General features: G+C 23.7%; 3 protein-coding genes across 4 annotated transcripts in view; all 3 read left to right on the top strand.

Moving 5' to 3' along the window:
- LOC126902367 (uncharacterized protein PF3D7_1120600-like) overlaps window positions 1-24,708 on the top strand; it is a 76,406-nt gene extending 51,698 nt beyond the window's left edge. The window contains exon 3 of the transcript XR_007703201.1: window positions 24,664-24,708. The gene's annotated coding sequence lies outside the window, so the exon portion shown is untranslated. The remainder of the gene's footprint in view (window positions 1-24,663) is intronic.
- On the top strand, window positions 721-15,640 carry LOC126902352 (uncharacterized). 2 transcript variants are annotated; one of them, XM_050679525.1, is made up of 3 exons: window positions 721-2,120; window positions 2,734-2,937; window positions 15,364-15,640. In XM_050679525.1, the coding sequence occupies exons 1-3, from the start codon at window positions 794-796 to the stop codon at window positions 15,399-15,401; spliced, it is 1,569 nt and encodes a 522-aa protein (XP_050535482.1). In that variant the 5' UTR covers window positions 721-793; the 3' UTR covers window positions 15,402-15,640. The 2 variants fall into 2 exon arrangements, with proteins under 2 accessions (XP_050535482.1, XP_050535472.1); XM_050679515.1 differs by lacking the exons at window positions 721-2,120; window positions 2,734-2,937 and adding an exon at window positions 13,108-14,525 and having other exon boundaries at window positions 15,169-15,640.
- Window positions 21,657-25,474, top strand: part of LOC126902315 (DNA-directed RNA polymerase subunit beta''-like) — a 45,127-nt gene continuing 41,309 nt past the window's right edge. The window contains exon 1 of the mRNA XM_050679440.1: window positions 21,657-23,047. Within this exon, the coding sequence (XP_050535397.1) occupies window positions 21,679-23,047 (1,369 nt within the window). The 5' untranslated portion in view covers window positions 21,657-21,678. The remainder of the gene's footprint in view (window positions 23,048-25,474) is intronic.

Raw genomic sequence — 25,474 nt, forward strand, 5'->3', positions numbered from 1 at the left:
TAAGTAAAATATTTAAATTTTTTTCTTTAACATAAATTACGAATATCACAGTTAATTTGATGTATGAAGAACACTAATGTTTAGATAGTGATCTTTTCGATATAATGATTGTAAATCATAATTTGTAATTTCTATTTTTATTAATTTCAATGGTGTTTAAATAAAGGATAAATCTTTGTTATACATTTTATTTTTCTCCGAATATCTTCTAAATGTTGAGAATTGATTTTTAAATGAAATAGGAGCACATCTGCTTGATATTTATATTAAAACCTCCCTTTGTAACATGTTAAGTTCGGAATAGGTGTAATAAATTTAATCCATTTTTTTTATTTACTCAAAATGCACAAAGATAATATTGATAAATTACGTCTACAGATCAATTTGATGTTGAAGTTTCATAGTTGAAAATAATATCAAAATATGTATTAAAAAACGTAAAGCAATTTTGTAACAACTTTCATTGAAAAAACTTATTTCCTTTTATATTTTAAATAAAATTATTCATAAAAAACCTTGTATATAAGTGTTCTAAAAATACAGTTTTTTGTATTATAAGTTTACTTTTGGTATATAGATACAATAATAACGTCAACAATTAAGTAAATATGTTGAATGTTGAACACGTATATCTAAATAAGATTAATTCTTGTATTCCAATGATTAATTTAATAAATATGGTACAACAAAATTAATAAAAACAACGCACAAAATACTTTTTACAACTAGTGTATAGCTATTTTTTTTAAATTTGAATCATCAGGAAATGAACCTTACGTAAATAATTTTTGCAATGAAATACTTTTTACTTTTCATGTTAATGATAACATTTAAAGTAAGTTTATGTCATTTAGCACATTACTTAAAGTGCTCACATTCTCGTTATTTTCTAAATTTTTTTAATCATAATGAAAGATTTTTGTTACAATTTGAAAAAAATAATGAACAATTAACAATAGAAAATCTTATGAACTATGGCAAAGCACTTCAAACACATGGTAAAGTAATTATGATATTTTTGGAGGACTTGATATACAATAATTCTAAAAAGTTTCCTTATACATTAATCACGGTAAATATGTACTTAAATAACATTTCTGGCTCATTAAATATGATTGCTAAAATTGATGATGATGAAAAAAATGATGCTCAAAAATTATTAGAAGGCTATAAGATTATACATTTTGCAGTTAAAGAACAACTAACAAGTTACATAAATGGGTATTGTTTTAATATACCGTTTTATGACTATAAGGTTAGTTGCAATCCACCAATCAGTGAAAATGAATATCAGATTACTGATCTAATAAAAATAAATAATGATCTTAAGGATAAAATATTGACAAAAATTAAATTTGTAGTAGAAAGGAATTCATACGAACGTTTTCATCCAAAACTTTTTTTGTTTTACGATATAATGACCTTACAAAATAGTCAACGAATAGAATTAAATCTACTACGATTCACTCCAATTAACGTTAAATGTACTAATAGTACTCGCTTAACTATACAAGATATATTTGAGTATATGAAATATGATTTTAATTCTAAGGATGTTTTACCATACATAAAGATGGTAATTGGGGCTACTTTTAGACCAATAGCTATTCTTATTCGCAATTTTTTAACCTTAATTCAAGTTGCATCTTCAAAAAATTCAGATGATGTAAAGTTTTGGTTAAAATCAAATTTTATTGAAATCGGTCAAAAAATAATGAATTATGTAAAAGAATTCATTTCTCTCTCTATGTACAATAATAATTATTTGCCTAACGACATCTTAAATAAATTTAATAATGCCTTAAATAATTATATTGAAAACAAATATTTATCCATACATAATATTATGTATAATAATATATTAATTAAAATACTTTCGAATTTCTTCATTAAAAGCAAATTGTACTTCACAAAAAATATAATTTTATCTAATAAAAATATTACTGAAAATAATGCTGATGAGATTAAAAATCAATTAGATAATATCATTAAAAAAGTAGAAATATATATGATCGATTTGAAAAAATGGAATGAATATTTTAATTTTATTGTATCAAATCTTAATATTCATTATTTTAATGTCTCACGTTATAACAAATTTATTGGATTTAAAGTTATAGGTAAGACAAAATATTTTTTCATTACATTGTATTATTACATTATATATAACATAAATTTCTATATATTTAACAAAAATTCGATGATGCATTGCATTGTCATTGAGCTTATAATTAAACATTAATAATTGAAACAAACAATTTTGTCATATGAAAAATTCAATTACATACTTGAAATGTGTGAAACAATTTATTAAAGCTTTAATAATTATTTGTTTTAAAGATTTATATTTTTAATAACTCTAAAACTTTCTAAGTATATTATTTGACATTAATTTGTGAAAATTATAATTGACTGAAATCTTCAAAACATTATTTGTTCAATATAATACTAACATTATATATTGTTTAATATTAATGTGCTACTTATAAGAATTTGATTCTAATTTTTATTAAATAATTTTTCGACATGGGCCTTTTCAAATTAAATGTATATAATTTAAATAGGTTCACCTATATAAATTTCTTTTTTTCGTTATCAATTGATCTTCAAATATAATTATAAAGAAAAATTGAAGTAGATGAAAATTTTAATTTAGAAATCACTATCATCTTCTTGAATAAAGCAAATATTTGTAATTTTTGCACATTTAAATTGTCATTTTATTTCTTTTAGATCGTATTTGTAATACTGAATCACATTCTGAAATATACAATATTAGTACGAATGATAAAAATAATATTGAAATAGGATATTATAAAGATGTGCAAAATGTAGAAGATGATGCTATACAAGTTAACTTAAAGGATCTAAAAGATTATAATGATGAAAGTGATATCAATACAAAGGAATCATTTGAATATAAATCAAATTATGAACCTCTTTATATGATTGATTATTGGCCATACAAGGAGTAAAGTGAGATTTTTGAAATTGTTGTTAGAATGAATACTGTCAATACTTATTTACAAAGATTTAATTTTTTTTCCATTTTTTAAGCATTACAATGTGAATCTTTTAACACGATAATCATATTACTAATTTAAAAACTGTTAATATATTGAGAAATTGCTTTTGATATTTTATACTATAAAATACAATATGCTCAAGTTTTAAACATTTTAAGATGTATCGATTATGTATCGATTTACAATGCTTTAATTTTTTTTCCATTTTGGCAATACATCTTTAAATTTTTAACTGCTTATATTTTCTTAAAATAATATTTCTGTTCAGAAAATTAATTTTTGTATTTATTATTTTTATATTACTTGATATATAAATGATTGAATGTATTTTAATTGAATATAATACAATGTAAAATATATGTTCAAGTTGTATAATTATAATATAATCAAAATAAATAATCCTTGAAGTATCGGTTTTTTTAATTTGCTCAATTAAGTAGATCTTTATATATACATTAAAAAAATTGATGCCAGAATTGTAATCAGCGTTAAACATCCATATGGAGTTCTTAACAATAAGGTAACACATTGTAGACGTAGTATAGTTGGACAAGTATAAATGATATTTGACAGTGATTGAAATCATTATTATATGTAACGCTTTGATGCAAATCTGTAGATAGTGGTGAATTCTAAGAAATTGGTGGATAATTACAAAATTAACATCATATCCTATTTCTTTAATTATATTCCAGTTAATAGTTATTTGATTTAGAAGTATAATATATGAATAAATATTTATTATAACAATATAATATAGTATGAAATTGATATTTAAAAATTTAATATTGCAAGTTTCACAGAGAAATTATAAAATACAAAGTTATAAAGTAGCTACTACTATTATGGTTAACGCATATAAGAATTGAAAGGCTAGATACAAAATATTTCAGAAAATAATTTGTTATTAATCATGAATAAATGGTCTACAAGGAATTTTTCTCGCAGTCAAAAATTTATTTTATGAAGCAATCCTTTGCGTTGATATAAAATCTGCAATTAGATTTTTTTCTAATTTTGGATATTATCACTATAGGATAAAACTGTGGGACACAACTATGTGGATTATAGTTCTGAATATTTCTGTTATAGCATTTATTTAAACATCTAGAGTCACATAAGACAGATCAGTATTTCTATTGAAATGATTTATTACGATACAAATACAAAAAATATAATAAGTGATTTTAACTGAACTTGATTTTAGCTTCGATGCGAAGCTGAGAAGGTATTGGTTTTACTATGATGTGTTTTTTTTTTTTTTTTTTTTTTTGTGTCTGTTACCACTTTTTCTCAGCTCTCACCGAACGGATTTCTTTCAACGATACGTCAAAAGATCACAAATCGTATCTAGTCGAAGACATTACCCTTAAAAATTGAAAAAAAATCCCCTGTTCCCCGTAAATGGGGGAAACCTCCAAAAAAATTACAAACTTAAAATCGGTAATTTTCGAAATTTTTTCAATTTTTTTTATTAAAATGTGCCGTAACATTTTCAAAAATGAACATATCAATATATTTTTTTTTATAGATGCTTGATGTCTTTACCTATCATTTGATATATTTTTTTTGTAAATTTGACCCTTTATCTGCCCACAGGGGGGGATTTAAAAAGACAACTTTTTCACAAAAAATTAACTTTTTCAACTTAACTTTTGAAAATGTTCCGGAAGGTCTGACACTTTTATATATATCTTAAATTAAAGCTAATGTAATATACTTTAATTTGAAAAAAAAAATTTGACCTCTGGACTTGTCTTCATGGTGAAAATGGCTACCGAATGCTATTATTGTGTGAAAATTCTCGATTTTGTATTTTATATTTTTAACTTTATTATGCAATAATTTATTAAAAAGTGTTTGGATCAACACAATTTTTTATGAGAAATAATATTGTTTAATAATCCCTTTTCCCTTTACTTTATCTTAATCTGGATATTAATAAGGAACTAGCAGATCATGTAGTTTTTGGAATAATCCACCAATTTTTTAAAATTAAACACTATCTAAAAATTTGCATTGAAGCGTTTTTGATGATAGTAATTTTAATCACTGTCAGATATCATTATACTTGATCCAACTATGCCACATCTCCACTGTGCCTCGACACCACTGTGCTGGGTTTTTTTATTAAAGTATTATGCTACTGATTATTTTTAATAGTCTACATAATTAAAAAGTACTGTTGGTTTTAACTTATTAATTATCTCAAACCACAGAAAAAACATTAAACCATTAACCTTATCACATTTGACACATTATTTGTATTTCGTCATTATAAATTCTTAGGTATATTTTATATTATTTATAAAATAACAGATTATAGTAGATTCATAAATGGTGTTAACACTCTGACTACTGTCTAACTGAAATGCAAATTCTACTAGAAGTGTGTTATAACTAAATTTACATATGCAACTGCACTGAATTTACTAGCTACTTACAAAGAAAAACTTAGAAAAATGCTGTAAAAAAACTCAAATTATCATTAAATTTATCAATTCTTATAGGTACAAATATGTGGGTCATTTATAATGCCTCTAAAAGAGGAACTTAAGTCATTTTTTTTTATATCTACTTATCTTTATTATTCTAATTCCTCGGACCTTACAATACCGATATAACCTCGTTGATCACCAATTAACTAAACATCTAAACTTGATCAATACACCCTTTTATACCATTCTTTTTTTTTGATTATTACACTTTCATGCTCGAGGTACGAGATTCAAATCCATTCATCAAATTGCTTTTTCTTTGCATTTCTTACTTAATTATTTTTGAAATGGAAAAAATTCAAAATTAGTTTGATTTTTATCTTATTTAAATTATTTTACTGTGATTTAATATTTTTTTGTGTCTCTTATTAATTTCTTATTCGTATTAAAATTATTTTCTATATTTTAAGTTTTAGCTTCGATGCAAAGGAGAAGATATATTTTTGTGACTATCATTTATTTTCTCAGCTCTTACTTGACCAATTTTTTCCAACAATACATCAAATAATAACAACTAGTATCTAGTTAAAGATATTACCGTCAAAAATTTGGGGGTAATAAAAATAAAAAAAAAATTTTCTTTATCAAATAAAAAGTTGCTTAACCAACTTTCTCTGCACAGACAATTCAAATCTTTAATTTCTAATGTTTTTAATGTATAAATGACGAGTTAGATTTGATTTGACAAGTTTCAATTACAAAGTTGAATAATATTACTTTGTAATTTATCATATCAGATTTTTTAACGATGGAATTAATAATATCTATTATAAACATACTTCGATATTGTGTAGACTAATGATTATCGTATTGATAATAATAATTTTCTATTAAATTTCATCACAGATATTTGAAAATTATATTCAGCTTATCTATGTTATAGCTTTGATGCGGAGCTAAGAAGGAATTGGTTTTACTATGATATGATATGATTTTTTTTTTTTTTTTTTGTCTGTTACCACTTTTTCTCAGCTCTCACCGAACGGATTTCTTTAAACAATACGTCAAAAGATCACAAATCGTATCTAGTCGAAGACATTACCCTTAAAAATTGAAAAAAAATCCCCTGTTCCCCGTAAATGGGGGAAACCTCCAAAAAAATTACAAACTTAAAATCGGTAATTTTCGAAATTTTTTCAATTTTTTTTATTAAAATGTGCCGTAACATTTTCAAAAATGAACATATCAATATATTTTTTTATATAGATGCTTGATGTCTTTACCTATCATTTGATATATTTTTTTTGTAAATTTGACCCTTTATCTGCCCACAGGGGGGGATTTAAAAAGACAACTTTTTCACAAAAATTTAACTTTTTCAACTTAACTTTTGAAAATGTTCCGGAAGGTCTGACACTTTTATATATATCTTAAATTAAAGCTAATGTAATATACTTTAATTTGAAAAAAAAAATTTGACCTCTGGACTTGTCTTCATGGTGAAAATGGCTACCGAATGCTATTATTGTGTGAAAATTCTCGATTTTGTATTTTATATTTTGACAAGTTTCAATTACAAAGTTGAATAATATTACTTTGTAATTTATCATATCAGATTTTTTAACGATGGAATTAATAATATCTTTTATAAACATACTTCGATATTGTGTAGACTAATGATTATCGTATTGATAATAATAATTTTCTATTAAATTTCATCACAGATATTTGAAAATTATATTCAGCTTATCTATGTTATAGCTTTGATGCGGAGCTAAGAAGGAATTGGTTTTACTATGATATGATATGATTTTTTTTTTTTTTTTTGACTGTTACCACTTATGTTCTGTAGTCATCGGGCCTATTATATATAGTTAAATAAAGTAATCCAATAGTATGACAACAAAAAAAAACCTAGCACAGTGGAAATGTGGCATAGTTAAATCAAGTATAATGATATCTGACAGTGATTTAAATCACTATAAAAAAAAAACGCTTCATTGAAAATCTTTAGATAGTGTTTAATTTTAAAAAATTGGTGGATTATTCCAAAATCTACATGATCTGCTAGTTCCTTATTAATATCCAGATTAAGATAAAATATGTCGAATAAAAAAGGGATTATTAAAAAATATTATTTCTCATAAAAAATTGTGTTGATCAATACACTTTTTAATAAGTTATTGCATAATAAAGTTAAAAATATAAAATACAAAATCGAGAATTTTCACACAAAAATAGCATTTGGTATTTTATTATTCACTGTGAAGATAAAATAAAGTCCGAATTTTTTTTTCCATCATAAAGAACATTACATTAATTTTAATTTAAGATATATAAAAGTGTTAGACTTTTCGGAACACCTTCAAAAGTTAAGTTGAAAAAGTAAATTTTTTGTGAAAAAGTTGTCATTTTAAATCCCTTCCTGTGGGCAGGTAAATGGTCAGATTTATAAAAAAATTATACCAAATGATAGGAAAAGACATCAAGCATCTATAAAAAAATGTATATTGCTTTGATCATATTTGAAAAAAATATAGCAGTTTTAAGAAAAAAAAAATTTTAAAAATTTCGAAAATTAGCGATTTTAAATTTGTAATTTATTTGGAGGTTTCCCCCATTTACGAATTTTTTTCAATTTTTGAGCGTAATGTCTTCGACTAAATACGATTTGCGATCTTTTGACGTATCATTGAAAGAAATCGGTTCGGTGAGAGCTGAGAAAAAGTGGTAACAGACACAAAAAAAATATAAAAATCACATCATAGTAAAACCAATACCTTCTTAGTATTGCATCGAAGCTAATATACTCTAATGTTGTTATTAAAAATAAATAAGACTATAATTGTAATTTGTTGAAATTATCTATTTTTTATTATATATTTAGTGTATTTGCAATTATATTTTAGTATTAATAGAATTAAAATTATTGATTTCAGCATTTTAATTTAATTTTAAGAGTATCGAATTAATAATAATGTCAACTGAACAATTACGCAAATATATTATTAAAAAATGATTCTTTTTAATGTCTAATTCCAATTAATAAAATATGACATTAGAAACATTATATGAATAATACTCAATATTTTTTAATAACTATTGCCCGCGTTTCTTTATCACATTGAACGAAATGTGGCATCACATTAACATAAACAAGTAGTAAAATGAAACAATTTTTAATTTTCATTATAACGGTGTTCTTAAAAGTAATGCTATCACTTAAAACAATATTTAAAGTGATCTCATTTATCTCATTTGCTCGTTACTTTCTAAACTTTCTTATTCATAATGAAAGCTTATTCAGCTGAACAACTAAGTGAATATGTTAATAAAAATTGATTCTTTCAAATTAATAAGTTATAACATTAGAAATATTATTTGAATAATACTCAATATTCTTTTAACAACTATTGCCCACGATTTTTTTCAAATTGAACTAAATGTGATATCACATTAACATAAATAAGTGGTAAAATAAAACACTTTTTAATTTTCATATTAACGGTGTTCTTAGAAGTAATGTTATCACTTAGCATAATACTTATAGTTGTCCCATAATAATTATTTTCTAAAATTTCTTATTCATAATGAAAGATTTTTGTTACAATTCGAAAAAATAAAGAAAATTTAACAATAGAATATTTTATGAACTATGGCAAAGCACTTCAAACACACATTAAAGAAATTATGTTATTTTTGGTTGTCCTAACAAACAATGATAAAGTTATTTATCCATTTTGTTTGATTACGGTAAATATGTACTCAAATTACTTTTTAGCTCCGATGTAAAGCTGAAAAGATATTAATTTTACTGTGATATGTTAATTTTTTTTTTGTTTTTGTTACTACTTTTTCTCAGCTCTCACTGGATCAATATTTCTCAACGATACCTCAAAAGATCACAAATCTTTCAAGCATGGTGTACAAAGTTCGAACCCCAAGTGGGAATGACTTTTGTTGCTATATAGAAAATGTCTAAAAAAAATTATTTTTAGTTTCACCTGAATTTAGCAATGGGTAATCAAATTTTATAATTTTCTCAATTAAGTAGATCTATTTATATACATAATTAAATTGATGCCAGAATTGTAATCAGCGTTAAATATCCATATGGAGTTCTTAACAATAAGGTAGCACATTGTATAAATATTGATCCAGTAAGGATCAATATTTCTTAACTATACGTCAAAAGATCACAAATCGTATCTTGTCGAAGATATTACTCTCAAAAATTAAAATTTTGCCCTCGCTCCCGTAAATAGTGAAAATCCGCCAAACAATTATGATTTTTAGAATTGATATATTTCGACATTTGTTTAATTTTTTTTTCTAAAATTTGCCATAACTTTTTGAAAAATGAACAAATAAAAATAACTCTTTTTATACTAAAATCTTAGATATTTTCCTTTCATTTAATTCAAATTTGTTGAAAATCTGACTCTTAACCTGTACACAGGAGGAAAATCAAAATAGCAACATCTGCACAAAAATTAAAATTTTTCAACTTAAGTTTTGAATATGTTTCGGAAATATTTTGCTCATTAAGTAAATGTTAAAATAAAGCTTATTTTATGAACTATAAGTTCAAAATAAAAATTTTTCTCCTGACGACTTATCTTCTATGTACAAATGTTTGTCATAGTTAAAAAACATACAAATTGGTGTTAAAATTGGTGGTATTGTATTTTAATTTATTTTTAAATACCTTATAAGGGGTACACTGATTTTCATGAATATTATATAAAACTAATTGACATAGAATATAATGTTAAACTTATTTTAATTTTATTTTTCTTTTAAGTCGAAAAAATTACTTTGAAATTTGAATTGGCTTGAAATGTCATTTTTATCTATCCAACAAATGCGACATACGTTGCCGAGTTGGTAACACTCGTGTCATTCAAGCTTGGTGTACAAAGTTCGAACCCCAAGTGGGAATGACTTTTGTTGCTAAATAAAAAATGTCTAAAAAAAATTATTTTTAGTTTCCCCTGAATTTAGCAATGGGTAATCAAATTTTATAATTTGCTCAATTGAGTAGATTTTTTTAACAGCTTTTTGATTGGAATTTTTAGTTAAAGTAAAACATTAAAATTAATTAAGTTCTGAAAATTTTAATTTTAATATCTTTATACCACCAAAAATTACTTAGAAATTATTACTATGATTTTATTTAAGTGATTTATTGCGATATAAATTCAAAAAATATTGAGCATTACTGATAAATTTGCGATAAATAGTAATTATAAAATTTCCTGACTGCATATTATGTTATACTCATAACATTTTCTATTTAATGGTGTTAATTTCAAACTTGCGAGTTGAGCTAAAAGTCATAGTAATAACTTTTACCTTTTTTTTATGTTAATACTCGTATTTAACTAATTATTAATAATATCAAAAATTAGTGGTGATGTAAAAAATCTAATTACAGATTTGATATGAGTGCGAATTTTCGATTGTTACAAAAATTCCTTGTAGATCATTTATTCATAATTAATAACAAATGAAAAGTTTTGTATCAAGCCCTTTAAATTTTTAAACACGTAAAAGTAAAGCAAAATATAATTTCTTTATTATTTTTATAATTTCTCATTTTAAATTACTATATTAAATTATTGAATATCAATTTCATACTAAATTTAATAATTATAATTAGTATTTATTCATATATTATATTTTAAAATCAAAGAAATACTAATCAGGATATAATCAAAGAAATTAGAGTTGATGTTGCTTTTGGAATAATCCACCAATTTCTCTAAATGAAACACTATCTACAGATTTGCATCGAAGCGTTTCTTATGATAGTGATTTTAATCACTGTCAAATATCATCTATACTTGTCCCATCTATGCCTCGNCATCTATACTTGTCCCATCTATTCCTCGTCCACACTGTGCCTCGACCCCACTGTGCTACCGTTTTTTTTTTAATCCAATATACACATAAAGGCTAATTAATTGAAATAAACACAAGACACTATAAACGATTATTAACACTGAAGCGAGAAATCACCATAAGGTTAACTCAGTCAACTACGGAAGGAAATAAAGTTAAGTGAGAATATATTTATTTGCATGCTTTACTTTTTAAAAACTCGTGCAATAAACAAGAATAAGAATAAGTGAGGTAGGGATATTTTATTATTTGATAACTCAAAGTAGATCGACTCCGAGATATACAAGTAACAGATTGCACAAATGATTATTATAAAAATATAGGTTTTTGATAATGTGGTAAGTAATAATTATCTAATCAGTGATAATGAATATACTAGTATTAATCTAGTAAATATAAATAAGTATCTCAAGGATAAACTGAACAGTTTTAGTTTTACAGATTCTAACTAAAAAAACAAATATTTAAAAAATAACTATTAGTCTCGTTAGACTTATTATACAGAATTAAATTAGAGAATCCAACAATATAGAGACTTCTCATCTTCAGTAATTCAGATGGTGTAAAATGTTTCTTAAAACAGACACTAATTAACATGGGACGAAAAATAAAAAATTATATAAAAAAATACATTTCTCGCGACCCGAATTTTCAAAACGACTAAACTAACTAAATAACTAAATTGGATTTATCTAACATTGTTATTAAATATAATAATGCTATAATTAAATTACTTTTAAATATCTTCATAAAAAACAAATTATTTTTCACACGTGATATAGTTCTAACTAATAAAAATATTACTAAAAGTAATAAAAATGAGATATAAGATTATTAAAACAAGTCATCCAGAAAGTTCGATTTTTATGAACAATCCGAATATATGAAATGACTCTTTTAATTTTATAACTTACATATTTAGTATATTTAGCGTATTTTGATGTTTCAATGTTATAAGTGATAAGTAAATAATTAATTTTTAAATTTTTTAGTAATAAAAAAATTTAGTTTATTGAATAATTTATATTATTCATAAAGAATATAATCTGCAATTTAAAAAAAAAAAAAATAGCTGAGCAACTGATTCGTCTTTGGGTTTAAAACACTAAGTTCAAAAAAATAATTAAACAATAAGATAAATTAATTATATTTTAACCTAAAAATATCATTCCCATCATTTAAAATAATAATAATGTTAATTTTAAAATTAAAACCTACTCAGATTCTTGTAAAAGCTAAAAATGTACTAAAAATAATACCGAACTTCAACAAAACTAATCAAGTTTAATTACTAACATTTATCAAATTATGTTTCTTTGAAATTTAGTTTTAACATCCTGATAAGTATTTCATCATTGAAATCAAAATCATGAGACATTGTTTCATAGATTTGTCAAGATTTTGTTTTAACATTTTTATTTAACATAAAATATTTTAAAGACGTATACGACCTAAAAATATAGCGTTATTAATATTATACATAATTTTAAGTGTAATTATTCATAGAAAAACTTGTATGTAAGAGATCTAGAAATACCGTTTTCAGTATCATAAATTTACTTTTATCATGTAGATACAATAATTACGTCAACAATGAAGTAAATATGTTAAATGATAAACACGTACATCTAAATATGAATTAATTCTTTCCTACCAATGTATAATTTAACAAATATAGTACAAAAAAATTCATAAAAATAACGCACAAAATACTTTTTACAACTAGTGTATCTATTTTTTTCAAATTAAAATCATCAAGGAATCAACCCAACATAAATAATTTACATAATGAAATATTTTTTACTTTTCATGTTAATGATAACCTTTAAAGTAAGTTTATGTCGTTATGCACAATATTTAAAATGCTCGCATTCTCGTTATTTTCTAAATTTTTTTAATCATAATGAAAGATTTTTGTTACAATTCGAAAAGAATAAAGAATATTTAACAATAGAAAATCTTATGAACTATGGCAAAGCACTTCAAACACATGGTAAAGTAATTATGATACTTTTAGATCACTTGATGTACAATACTTCCAAAAAGATTTGTTTTACTTTAATCACGATAAATATGTACTTAAATAACATAACTGGTTCTTTAAATATGATTGCTAAAATTGATGATGATGAAAAAAATGATGCTCAAAAATTATTAGAAGGCTATAAGATTTTTCACTTTGCAATTAAAGAACATCTAATAAAATACATAAATGGGTATTGTTTTAAAGTACCGTTTCATGAAAATAAGGTTATTTGCAATCCACCAATCAATGAGAATGAATATAATACTACTGATCTAATAAAAATAAATAATGAACTTAGGAAAAACATATTGACGCAGTTTAAGTTAATGTTAATAAAGAATACATACGAACGTTTTCATCCAATAAATATTTTGTTTTACGATATAATGACCTCTCAGGTTCTCACCAGCAAAAATAATAGTATAAAAATAGATAATAGTCAACACATAGAATTAAATCTACTGCGATTCACACGACTTAACTTTAATTGCTATAATGGTACTTATTTAACTATACAAGACGTATTTGAGTATATGAAATATGATTTTTATACCAAGAATGTTATAGCATACATAAAGACAGTAATTGGGGCTACGTTTCGACCAATAGCCATTCTTCTTCGCAACTATGTAACCTTAATTCAAGTTGCATCTTCAGAATATTCAGATATTGTAAAATTTTGGGTAAAGAAAAGACTAATTAAAATGGGTCAAAAAATAATGAATTATGGAATAGATGTTATTTCTCTCTCTATATACGATTATAATCGCTCATATTTGCAAAACATAATCTTAGATTCATTTAAAAATGCTTTAAATAAATATATTGATAAAAATAAGTTATCCGAAATTGATGTTGAACATAATAATATATTAATTAAAGTACTATCGAATTTCTTCATTAACAGTAAACTGTACTTTACAAGTGATATAGTTCTAACTAACAAAAAAATGACTGCAAATAATGCTGATGCCATAATAACTGAATTAGAAAAAATTATGAAAAAAGTTAAAATATATATAAAGGATTTGAAAAAATGGAATGAATATTTAAATTTAAGTGTAAAAAATTTTAATATTCGATCTTATAATGTTACAAATTTTAAAAATTTTATTGATTTTAAAGTTTTAGGTAAGTGAAAATGTATTTTTATTTTAATACATTCTATTATTTAAATACATTATTTCTGCAATGTATTTGTTAAATACTTTAAGATATTTTCTATTGTAATCGGGCTTAATATAAATAGTTAAATAAAATAATCCAAAAATATGACAACTAAAAAAAAAATTGAACAATCAGGATGTAACATAATTAGAATAAGTGATTATAATCACTGTTATAAAAAAACTTCAGTGCAATCGAGTAGATAATGATAATTTAAGTGTAAAAAAACTAATTATTAATAACAATTAATTGATATATGGAGTACAGTATATGTTCAACCTATTGCTCATGATACATATTTTATATTTTTATTTCATTCAGTGGTTTAAATAAAGGACATAAATATTTTGTTAAATATTTATTATTTCTCCATTTCTATATATTTTAGTAAAAGAATTTGTGTTGAGTAGACTATTTGATAGAATATTAATTTTATTTCTTTCAGATCCTATTTGTAATACTGGATACTATAATTTTTTTTTTCGTTATCATTGATCTTCAAATATAATTATTAAGAAAAATTGAAGCAGATGAAAATTTTAATTTAGAAACCACTAACATCTTTGTAATTTTTGCACATCTAAAATCGTCCTTTTATTTATTTTAGATCGTATTTGTAACACTGAATCACATTCTGAAATATACAATATTAGTACGAATGATAAAAATAATATTGAAATAGGATATTATAAAGATGTGCAAAATGTAGAAGATGATGCTATACAAGTTAACTTAAAGGATCTAAAAGATGAAAATGATATCGATACAGCTGACTTCAATGAACACCAATCAATTTATAAACCTCTTTATATGATTGATTATTGGCCATACAAGGAGTAAAGTGAGATATTTGAAATTGTTGTTAGAATGAATACTGTCAATACTTATTTACAAAGATTTAATTTTTTTTCCATTTTTTAAGCATTACAATGTGAATCTTTTAACACGATAATCATATTACTAATTTAAAAACTGTTAATATATTGAGAAATTGCTTTTGATATTTTATACTATAAAATACAATATGCTCAAGTTTTAAACATTTTAAGATGTATCGAAATAAATAATACTCGAAATAACTTTATTCTTTTCAATGACACTCACACTGAACTTTAAAGATGCAAAAATTCGGTTAAACTTGATGGAATTGAATTTTTGTACAACTCTTACTAAATATGAGGTAATAATTTCAGAAATGATATAAAAACAAACCGAATTTATATTATTTAACGTCAAATTATTTAAAACGTAATTGTCCAATAAAATTACTGTTACTAATATTAAATTCTAGTGATGGGAGATATCGAATATTTTATATTTGTCTACTATTTTGAATTCGTGTAATATTATTGAATATTTGGAACATTAATAGTTACCTAATGTAATTGAGTAGCTATAAAAACTATTCCATGTTTTTTTTAATATTTGATATTTAATGATAAAAATAAAATATTCAGTAGCATACAATCAAATGCAAATGTATTTAAAAAATTTTGTGTTTTGGAATTAAGAAAAAGAACTTTTTATACATTTTCCCATTTTAATCTCTTTTTCTTCTACTCCTAAAAACTCATCTAATTTATATTATTGAACATCCAATTTTTTAAGTAGTGTGAAATATCGAAAATAATTATCGAAATATTCGATATGTATCCACTATTTGAAATAGTAGATTGTTATTAAATATTAAAAAAATTGTTCATTACCTCAACTATTTGAGTAGGTATAAAAACTGGTCATTGTTATTTTTTAGCTTCGATGCGAAGCTGGGTAGGTATTCATTTTACTATGATGTGTTTTTTTTATTATTATTATTTATTTATTTTTTTGTTGTGTCTGTGAACGCTCAATCTCAGCTCTCGCTGGACCGATTTTGATGAACAATATGTCAAAAGATCACAAATCGTATCTAGTCGAAGACATTACCCTCAAAAATTGAAAAAAATGCCCTCATTCCCTGTAAACGGGGGAAATACCCCAAAAAATTACAAATTTAAAAATCGCTATTTTTCGATATTTTTTCAATTTTTTTTACTTAAAATTGCCATAACTTTTTTAAAAATGACCGAATCAATATAATTTTTTTTTTTATAGATACCTTAGATAATTACCTATCATTTTATATATTTTTGTGAATATTTGACTCTTTAACAGCCCACAGAAAGGGTTTAAAAATGGTAACTTTTTTACAAAAAATTAACTTTTTCAACTTAACTTTTGAAAATGTTCCGGAAGGTCTGACACTTTTATATATACCTTAAATTAAAGCTAATGTAATATACTTTAATTTGAAAAAAAAAAATTTGACCTCTGGACTTGTCTTCATGGTGAAAATGACTACCGTATGCAAAAATATGCTATTTTTGTGAAAAAATTCTTGATATTATATTTTACATTTTTTAACATTATGTTGCTATAACTTTTTAAAAAATGCATGAATCAACTTTATTCTTTAATGATAAATACTTTATATATACTTCTTTCATTCGACATACTTTTTTTTAAAATCGGACCATTTCCCTTTATACAGGGGGGGTGCAAACCTTTTAAAATGCGTATAGAAAGTAGAACTTTTTCAACTTAACTTTTGAAAATGTTCCGGAAAGACTGACACTTTTATATATATCTTAAATTAAAGCTTATGTAATATACTTTAATTTGAAAAAAAAAAATTTGACCTCTGGACTTGTCTTCGTGGTGAAAACGGACATCAAAGTTAAAGAAAAACGTACGATTTCCGTGAAAAAAATCTCGATTTTATATGTTATATTATTTAATTTATATTTTATATAACTTTTGGAAAAATGTATGGATCAATATTATTATTTTTTTATAATAAATATTTATATACCCCTTTCATCTGGCACGCTTTTTTTGTAAATCGGATCATACCCCTTTAACAAGGGGGGTCAAAACTTTAAACATGCGTATTGTTACTACGATATTTTCAATTTAATTTTTGAAAGTATTCCGGAAATACTGACACTTTTAAATATATCTTAAATTAAAGCTTATGTAATATACTTTAATGTGAAAAAAAAAAATTTGACCTCTGGATTTGTCTTCATGGTAAAAATGACTACCGTATTCAAAAATATGGTATTTTTGTGTTAAAATTCTGGGTTTTGTATTTTATTTTATTTTAAAATACCTGACAAGGGGAGTACAGATTTTCATAAATATTATATAAATTAAAATTGATATAGTATAGATAGTTANATATTATATATAATAAAAAATTAATAAAGCATAGAAAGTTAAACTTATTTCAATTTTTTTGCTTTTTGAAGTCGAGGAAAATAACTTTAAAATTTGAATTAGCTTAGTTAGAATAAATTTTTAACTGCTTTGATTTATATCTTCAATAAACATCAAGGATCTCATCACTGTAGTCGCCACACGCGAGAAGAAGTTTTTTATTCTTATTAAAATTATTTTACTATATTTGATGTTTTAGCTTCGAAGCAATGCTGAGAAGATATTTTTTTGTGACTATCATTTATTTTCTCTGCTCTAACTTGACCTACTTTTTTCAACGATACGTCAAATTACTACAATTCGTATCTAGTTGAAGATATTACTCTCAAAAATTGAAAAAAAAATTCTAATTTATCAATTAAACAGTTAGTTATTACATCGTCTCCATAAAGACAATTAAAATCATTANACTTAATTCATGTTCTCCATACAGACAATTACAATCATTAATTTCTAATGTTTTCAAAATATTTATTGATGAATCAAGTTTGATGTGATAATTTCACATACAAGGTTTCAAATACAAAATTAAATAATTTTACTTTGTAATTTAATAATTTTTTTACTCTATTTGTGTGTGCTACTACTAGACTATAATATTACAACATTTTTTGTAACATGTTGCTTTATAAATCATTTCTATAAAAAATGATTGTTAGTTTCTTCTGAATTAATAATGGATTTTTAAATTATAATCAAATTTTATTATACACTCAATTGAGTAAATCTTTTTAACATCTTTGTTTTGATTGGTTCATTTAGTTAAAGTATATCATTAAAATTAATTAAGTTCTGATTACTTCAATTGTATAATATTTTTATCCAAAAGTTACTAGGAAATGATTACTGTTATTTCTATTTAAGCTATATAGTACGATAAAAATGCAAAATTACATTGATCTTTTCAGATAAATTTATAATAAATAGTAATTATAAAATTTCCTGACTGCATATCAATCTTAAAAATAGCATTGTTTTAATTACTATAAAATTTTCTATTTAATGATGTCAATTTCAAACTTGTAATTGAGCTAAAAGTTATGGTAACATATTCAATTTTTTTTACTGTAAAAAATTTTTTTTTTCTGTTAATTATTTTTTTATATGTAATTAGTAATAATATAAAAATTAGAACTGATAGAAAAAGTGTTATTGCAGATTTGAAAACAACGCGAAAAGTTGATTTAGAAAAGTATATTTTTGCTTCTGATATAAGTTCCTTGTAGTCCAGTGCATTTATTTATAGTAACAAACAGTTTTCATTGAAAATTATTGTATCAAGCCCTTTAAATTTTTAAACACGTAAAAGTAAAGCAAAATATAACTTCTTTATTATTTTTATAATTTCTCATTTTAAATTACTATACTAAATTGAATATCAATTTCATACTAAATTTAATAATTATAATTAGTATTTATTCATATATTATATTTTAAAATCAAAGAACTACTAATCATGATATAATCAAAGAAATAAAAGTTGATGTTGCTTTTGGAATAATCTACCAATTTCTCTAAATAAAACACTATCTACAGATTTGCATCGAAGCGTTTCTTATGATAGTGATTTTAATCAATGTCAGATATCATCTATACTTGTCTCATCTATGCCTCGTCCACACTGTGCTGCCGTATTTATTCATTGAATATGACTACTAATAATGAAGATAATTATGCATTAAAATTATTAGAAGAATATATATATATATATAGTAGTTAGATATCAAGTAACAGATTGCACAAATGATTATTATAAAAATATAGGTTTTTGATAATGTCGTAAGTAATAATTATCTAATCAGTGATTATTAGATTATTATTAGATATTAGATAATTATTAGATATTTAAAAAATAACTATTAGTCTCGTTAGACTTATTATACAGAATTAAATTAGAGAATCCAACAATATAGAGACTTCTGATCTTCAGTAATTCAGATGGTGTAAAATGTTTCTTAAAACCGACACTAATTAACATGTTTTGATATTTCAATGTTTTAAGTTATAAGAATTTTATTAATTTTTAAATTTGAAGTTAAAATTTAGTTTTTTCAATTATTTATATAGAATATAACCTGCAATGTATTTATAAAAAAAATTGCTGAGCAATGACAAATAATTCTTCATTGGTCATATAATACAAAGTTGAACAAAATAATTAAACAATAAGATATTAAAATTAATTAGGTTTCATCCTAAAATATATTATTCTCATGTTAGAAAATTTGAAATATAATTAAATAGCCGTATTAACTTAAAAGAATACCAAAATTAAACAAAACGAATCAAGTTTATTTGTTTAAATTAATCAAATTATGTTTCATTGAAATTTATTTATAACATCTGTTGCTGTTTAAATATTTAATCATTCAAACCAAAATCATCAGAAAAAATTTTGATAACTTTTTGGAGGTTTTTCTTTAAACCTTTTTACTGAACATAAAATATTTTTAAGACGTATATGACCTAAAAAATTACCTTTATTAATATTATATATTATCAGTGGCATATTTAGAGAGGAGTGGGCACAGAGGCACGTGTCCACCTTATTAACTGAGGAATGTAAATGTTTTGTCAAGCAATATAATAATGTACAATATCATTAGAAAAAATTATATTTGGCTATCGATAATAACATGGGTTTATGAAATGTTATTCGATATAGTTGTCTTGATAAATGCAAAAGGCGAAAGAGTAGTAGAGTTCTACAGAGAAAATGGAATGGTTATAACAAACACCATATTTCAAAACCCCAAGAAAAGAATATATAGATGAAAAATGCCAGGCGATATTACCCGCTACCAAATAGATTATATACTAATGAAAAATCGCTTTTTGAACCAATTGAAATTCTGTAAAACATACCCAACTACTGATTATGACAGTGATCACAATCTAGTAATGGTGAAATGCAAAATCAGGTATAAAAACCTCAAAGACCAAAAATACATCAAGTCAAATATTGTGAGCAGTGGTTGTAGAACAATATAGACACCACATTTACCGCTAATACCAAAGAGGAAACGTAGATGATCCTTTGAATAAAATATGGAAGAACATAAAATCAGCTATCAAAAAAGCGGCGTATACTATGTTGATTAATATAACGATGGAAAGGGTGTATTTAATTACTTGGAAAAATTGGAGGAAATTACAACAAATCCAGTAGAAATGAGGCTACTAATTTTAAGATCAGAATTTGAGCTAGCGCTTTATGACTTGAAACAAAATAAAGCACCTAGAACTAATAATATAACTGCAGAATTATTGCAATGTGCTAGTACGAAGATAAAGGACGCTTTATACAAACTAATTCGGGATATATATATGAAAAAGGAGAAGTGCTGGATAATAACTGTAAAAGTATAATTATAACTATACCAAAGAAAAGTGGATCAAATTCTTGTGGAAAGTTTAGAACACTGAGTTTACTGACACGTGTATCAAAATTTCTAACAAAAATAATAAATCGAAGAATAGAAGGAATAGTGGAGCAGTTATTAAAAAATGACCAATATGGGTTTAGAAGACAAAAAGGTACACGAGAAGCAATTCTAGGACTGCGAGTGCTAATTTAAAAAAAAAGATCGATAGAAATAAAGTTATATACTTGACCTTCATGGACCCGGAAAAGGACTTCGATAAAATAAAGTTGAAACAAAATGCTGCTCACACTACAAGAAATAAATGTTGAATAACAAAACCTAAGAATCACCACAGCCTTTACAAGAATCAGACAGCTTGCATTAAAAAAGAAGAATCGCAACTATGGTATTAGATCTAGACGCTGGAAAATAGTTGGACATGCCCTGGACACCCAGATGATTCAAAAATCAACCTAACATAAATAAATTGCACGATGAAATACTTTTTACTTTTCATGTTAATGATAAACTTTAAAATAAGTTTATGTCATATAACACATTACTTAAAGTGCTCGCATTCTCGTTATTTTTTAAATTTTTTTAACCATAATGAAAGATTTTTGTTACAATTTGAAAAAAATAAAGAACAATTAACAATAGAAAATCTTATGAACTATGGCAAAGCACTTCAAACACATGGTAAAGTAATTATGATATTTTTGGAGGACTTGATATACAATAATTCTAAAAAGTTTCCTTATACATTAATCACGGTAAATATGTACTTAAATAATATTTCTGGCTCATTAAATATGATTGCTAAAATTGATGATGATGAAAAAAATGATGCTCAAAAATTATTAGAAGGATATAAGATTATACATTTTGCAGTTAAAGAACAACTAACCAGTTACATAAATGGGTATTGTTTTAAAGTACCGTTTCAGGAAAATAAGGTTATTTGCAATCCACCAATCAATGAAAATAAATATAATATTACTGATCTAATAAAAATAAACAACGATCTCATAGAAAAAATACTGACCCAATTTAAGTTAACATTAATACAGAATTCATACGAACGTTTTCATCCAAAAAATATTTTGTTTTACGATATAATGACCTTGCAGATTCTGACCGACAAGAACAATAGTATAAAAATAGATAATAGTCAACACATAGAATTAAATCTACTGCGATTCACACGACTTAACTTTAAATGCACTAATGGTACTCATTTAACTATACAAGATATATTTGAGTATATGAAATATGATTTTACTTCTAAGGATGTTTTAGCATACATAATTACGGTAATTGGGGCTACGTTTCGACCAATAGCCATTCTTCTTCGCAACTATTTAACCTTAATTCAAGTTGCATCCTTAGAATATTCAGATAGTGTAAAATTTTGGGTAAAAAAATCAATAATTAAAATGGGTCAACAAATAATGAAATATATAATAGATATTATTTCTCTATCCATGTACGATAATAAACGGCCATATATGCAAAACATAATTTTAAATGGATTTATTAATACTTTAAATAATTATATTGCAAGTAATAAATTATCTGAAATTGATATTAATCATAATAATATATTAAAAAGAGTACTTTTGAATTTCTTCATTAACAGTAAACTGTACTTTACAAGTGATATAGTTCTAACTAACAAAAAAATGACTGCAAATAATGCTGATGCCATAATAACTGAATTAGAAAAAATTATGGAAATAGTTGAAATATATATAAGCGATTTGAAAAAATGGAATGAATATTTTAATTTTATTGTAAAAAGTTTTAATATTCGATCTTATAATGTTTCAAATTTTAAAAATTTTATTGGTTTTAAAGTTTTAGGTAAGTGAAAATGTATTGTTATTTCAATACATTCTATTATTAATATACATTATATTCTGCTATGGATTTAAGCTATACTTTAAGATATGTTATGTAGTCATCGGGCTTATTATATATAGTTAAATAATGTAATCCAATAATATGACAACAAAAAAAAACCTAGCACAGTGCATAGTTGAGAATAGTATAGATGATACTGATAGTAATTAAAATCACTATCATTAGAAACTCTTCGATGTAAATCTTTAGATAGTGGTGAATTTTAAAAAATTGGTTGATTATTCAAAAGCAAAATACTAGTGCCACGGCAATATGTTTGAAACATTTACCGAACATTTTCAAACTAAAATTTTGAGGGTTAAGTCTTCTACAAGATACTATTTGTAATCTTTTGACGTATTATTGAGAAAATCGGTCAAATGAGATCTGAGAAAAAGTAGTAAAAGACACGAAAAAAAAAAAATAAATGAGTACATCGTGGTAAAAAAACCCAGCCTTTTCAGTTTCGCATCGAAGCTAAATAATATAGATGATATCTGACAGTGATTAAAATTACTATCATAAAAACACTTCAATCTAATCGTGTAGATAATTTAAATAGAAGTATAAAAAAACTAATTAAATAATGGTAATTATCTTTATTTAATTAGTTTTTGTATACTTATAATAATTTATACTTAAAATTAAAACAATGAATTTTGTAGATTTAGAATATCAATTTCACAATTCATTATATTGAAATTTATTATTTATTATATTTTTTTTAAGGAATCATATATTTTTATTTCTAAAAGTTTGTTACAATATTCTTCAACATTAATTTGTGAAAACAATGGATATGAAGTACACTATTTGTTCAACATAATTATAATATTACGTATTTAATATATTTATTACTTTCTATGGTTTAAATATAGTACATAAATATTTAATTAAACATTTCCAATTATATTTGATAGAATATTAACCGGAAAAATACAAATGTAATTTTATGTCTAAGTTTTCAACAATTAAAAAGGATAAAATTTTGTCCTAATTGTTTAAAATTATTTTAAATTGGACCATTTACAAATTAAATTTATTTAACTTTAAGGGGTTCAACTATATAATTTTTTTTTTTTGTTATCAATTAATCTTTAAAATTTGAAGATTATATTTAATATAATTATAAAGAAAAATTGAAGCAGAATAAAATTTAGAAATCACTAACATCTTTGTAATTTTTGCACATCTAAAATCGTCCTTTTATTTATTTTAGATCGTATTTGTAACACTGAATCACATTCTGAAATATACAATATTAGTACGAATGATAAAAATAATATTGAAACAGGGTATTATGAAGATGTGGAAAATGTAGAAAATAATATTACACGAATTAATTTAAAGGATCTAAAAGATTATAATGATGAAAGTGATATCAATATATCACTATCAATATATATATTAAATGAATCATTTAAACATCAATCAAATTATGAACCTCTTTATATGATTGATTATTGGCCATACAATGAGTAAGGTGAGATATTTCAAATTGTTATTATTATGAATATTGTACTTTGTCAATACTTATTTACAATGTTTTAATTTATTTCCATTTTAAGCATTACAAGGTGAACCTTTTAATACGATAATCATATTACTAATTTAAAAACTGTTATCATATTGAAAAATTGCTTTTTATATTTTATATTATAAAATACAATATGCTCAAGTTTTAAAATTTTAAGATGTATCGAAATAAATAATAATCGAAATAACTTTATTCTTTTCAATGACACTCACACTGAACTTTAAAGATGCAAAAATTCGGTTAAACTTGATTTATATTATTTAACGTCCAATTTTTTAAAACGTAATTGTCCAATAAAATTACTATTACTAATATTAAATTCTAGTGATGGGAGATATCAAATATTTTATATTTGTCTACTATTTTGAATTCGTGTAATATTATTGAATATTAGGAACATTAAGAGTTACCTAATGTAATTGAGTAGCTATAAAAACTATTCCATGTTTTTTTTAATATTTGATATTTAATGATAAAAATAAACTATTTGGTTGCATACAATCTAATGCAAATGTATTTAAAAATTTTGTGTTTTGGAATTCAGAAAAAGGACTTTTTAGACATTTTCCCATCTTAATCTCTTTTTCTTCTACTTATAAAAACATACCTAATTTATATTATTGAATATCCAATTTTTTAAGTAGTGTGAAATATCGAAAATAATTATCGAAATATTCGATATGTATCCACTATTTGAAATAGTAGATTGTTATTAAATATTAAAAAAATTGTTCATTACCTCATCTATTTGAGTAGGTATAAAAACTGTTCATTGTTGTTTTTTAGCTTCGATGCAAAGTTGAGAATGTATTAATTTTACTATGATGGGTTTTTTTTTTTTTTTTTTTTTT

This window comes from Daktulosphaira vitifoliae, unplaced genomic scaffold (assembly GCF_025091365.1).
Source record: "Daktulosphaira vitifoliae isolate Bord-2020 unplaced genomic scaffold, ASM2509136v1 Scaffold_1, whole genome shotgun sequence".
In the NCBI taxonomy this organism is placed as follows: Eukaryota; Metazoa; Arthropoda; class Insecta; order Hemiptera; family Phylloxeridae; genus Daktulosphaira; species Daktulosphaira vitifoliae.

What these genes read in the sequence shown, in the direction of transcription:
- LOC126902352 (XM_050679515.1), top strand. Translation starts at nt 13,157, where the DNA reads ATGAAATATTTTTTACTTTTCATGTTAATGATAACCTTTAAAGTAAGT. An exon ending in TATTGATTTTAAAGTTTTAG is followed by an intron (nt 14,526 to 15,168) that starts GTAAGTGAAAAT and finishes TATTTATTTTAG; the next exon opens with ATCGTATTTGTAACACTGAA.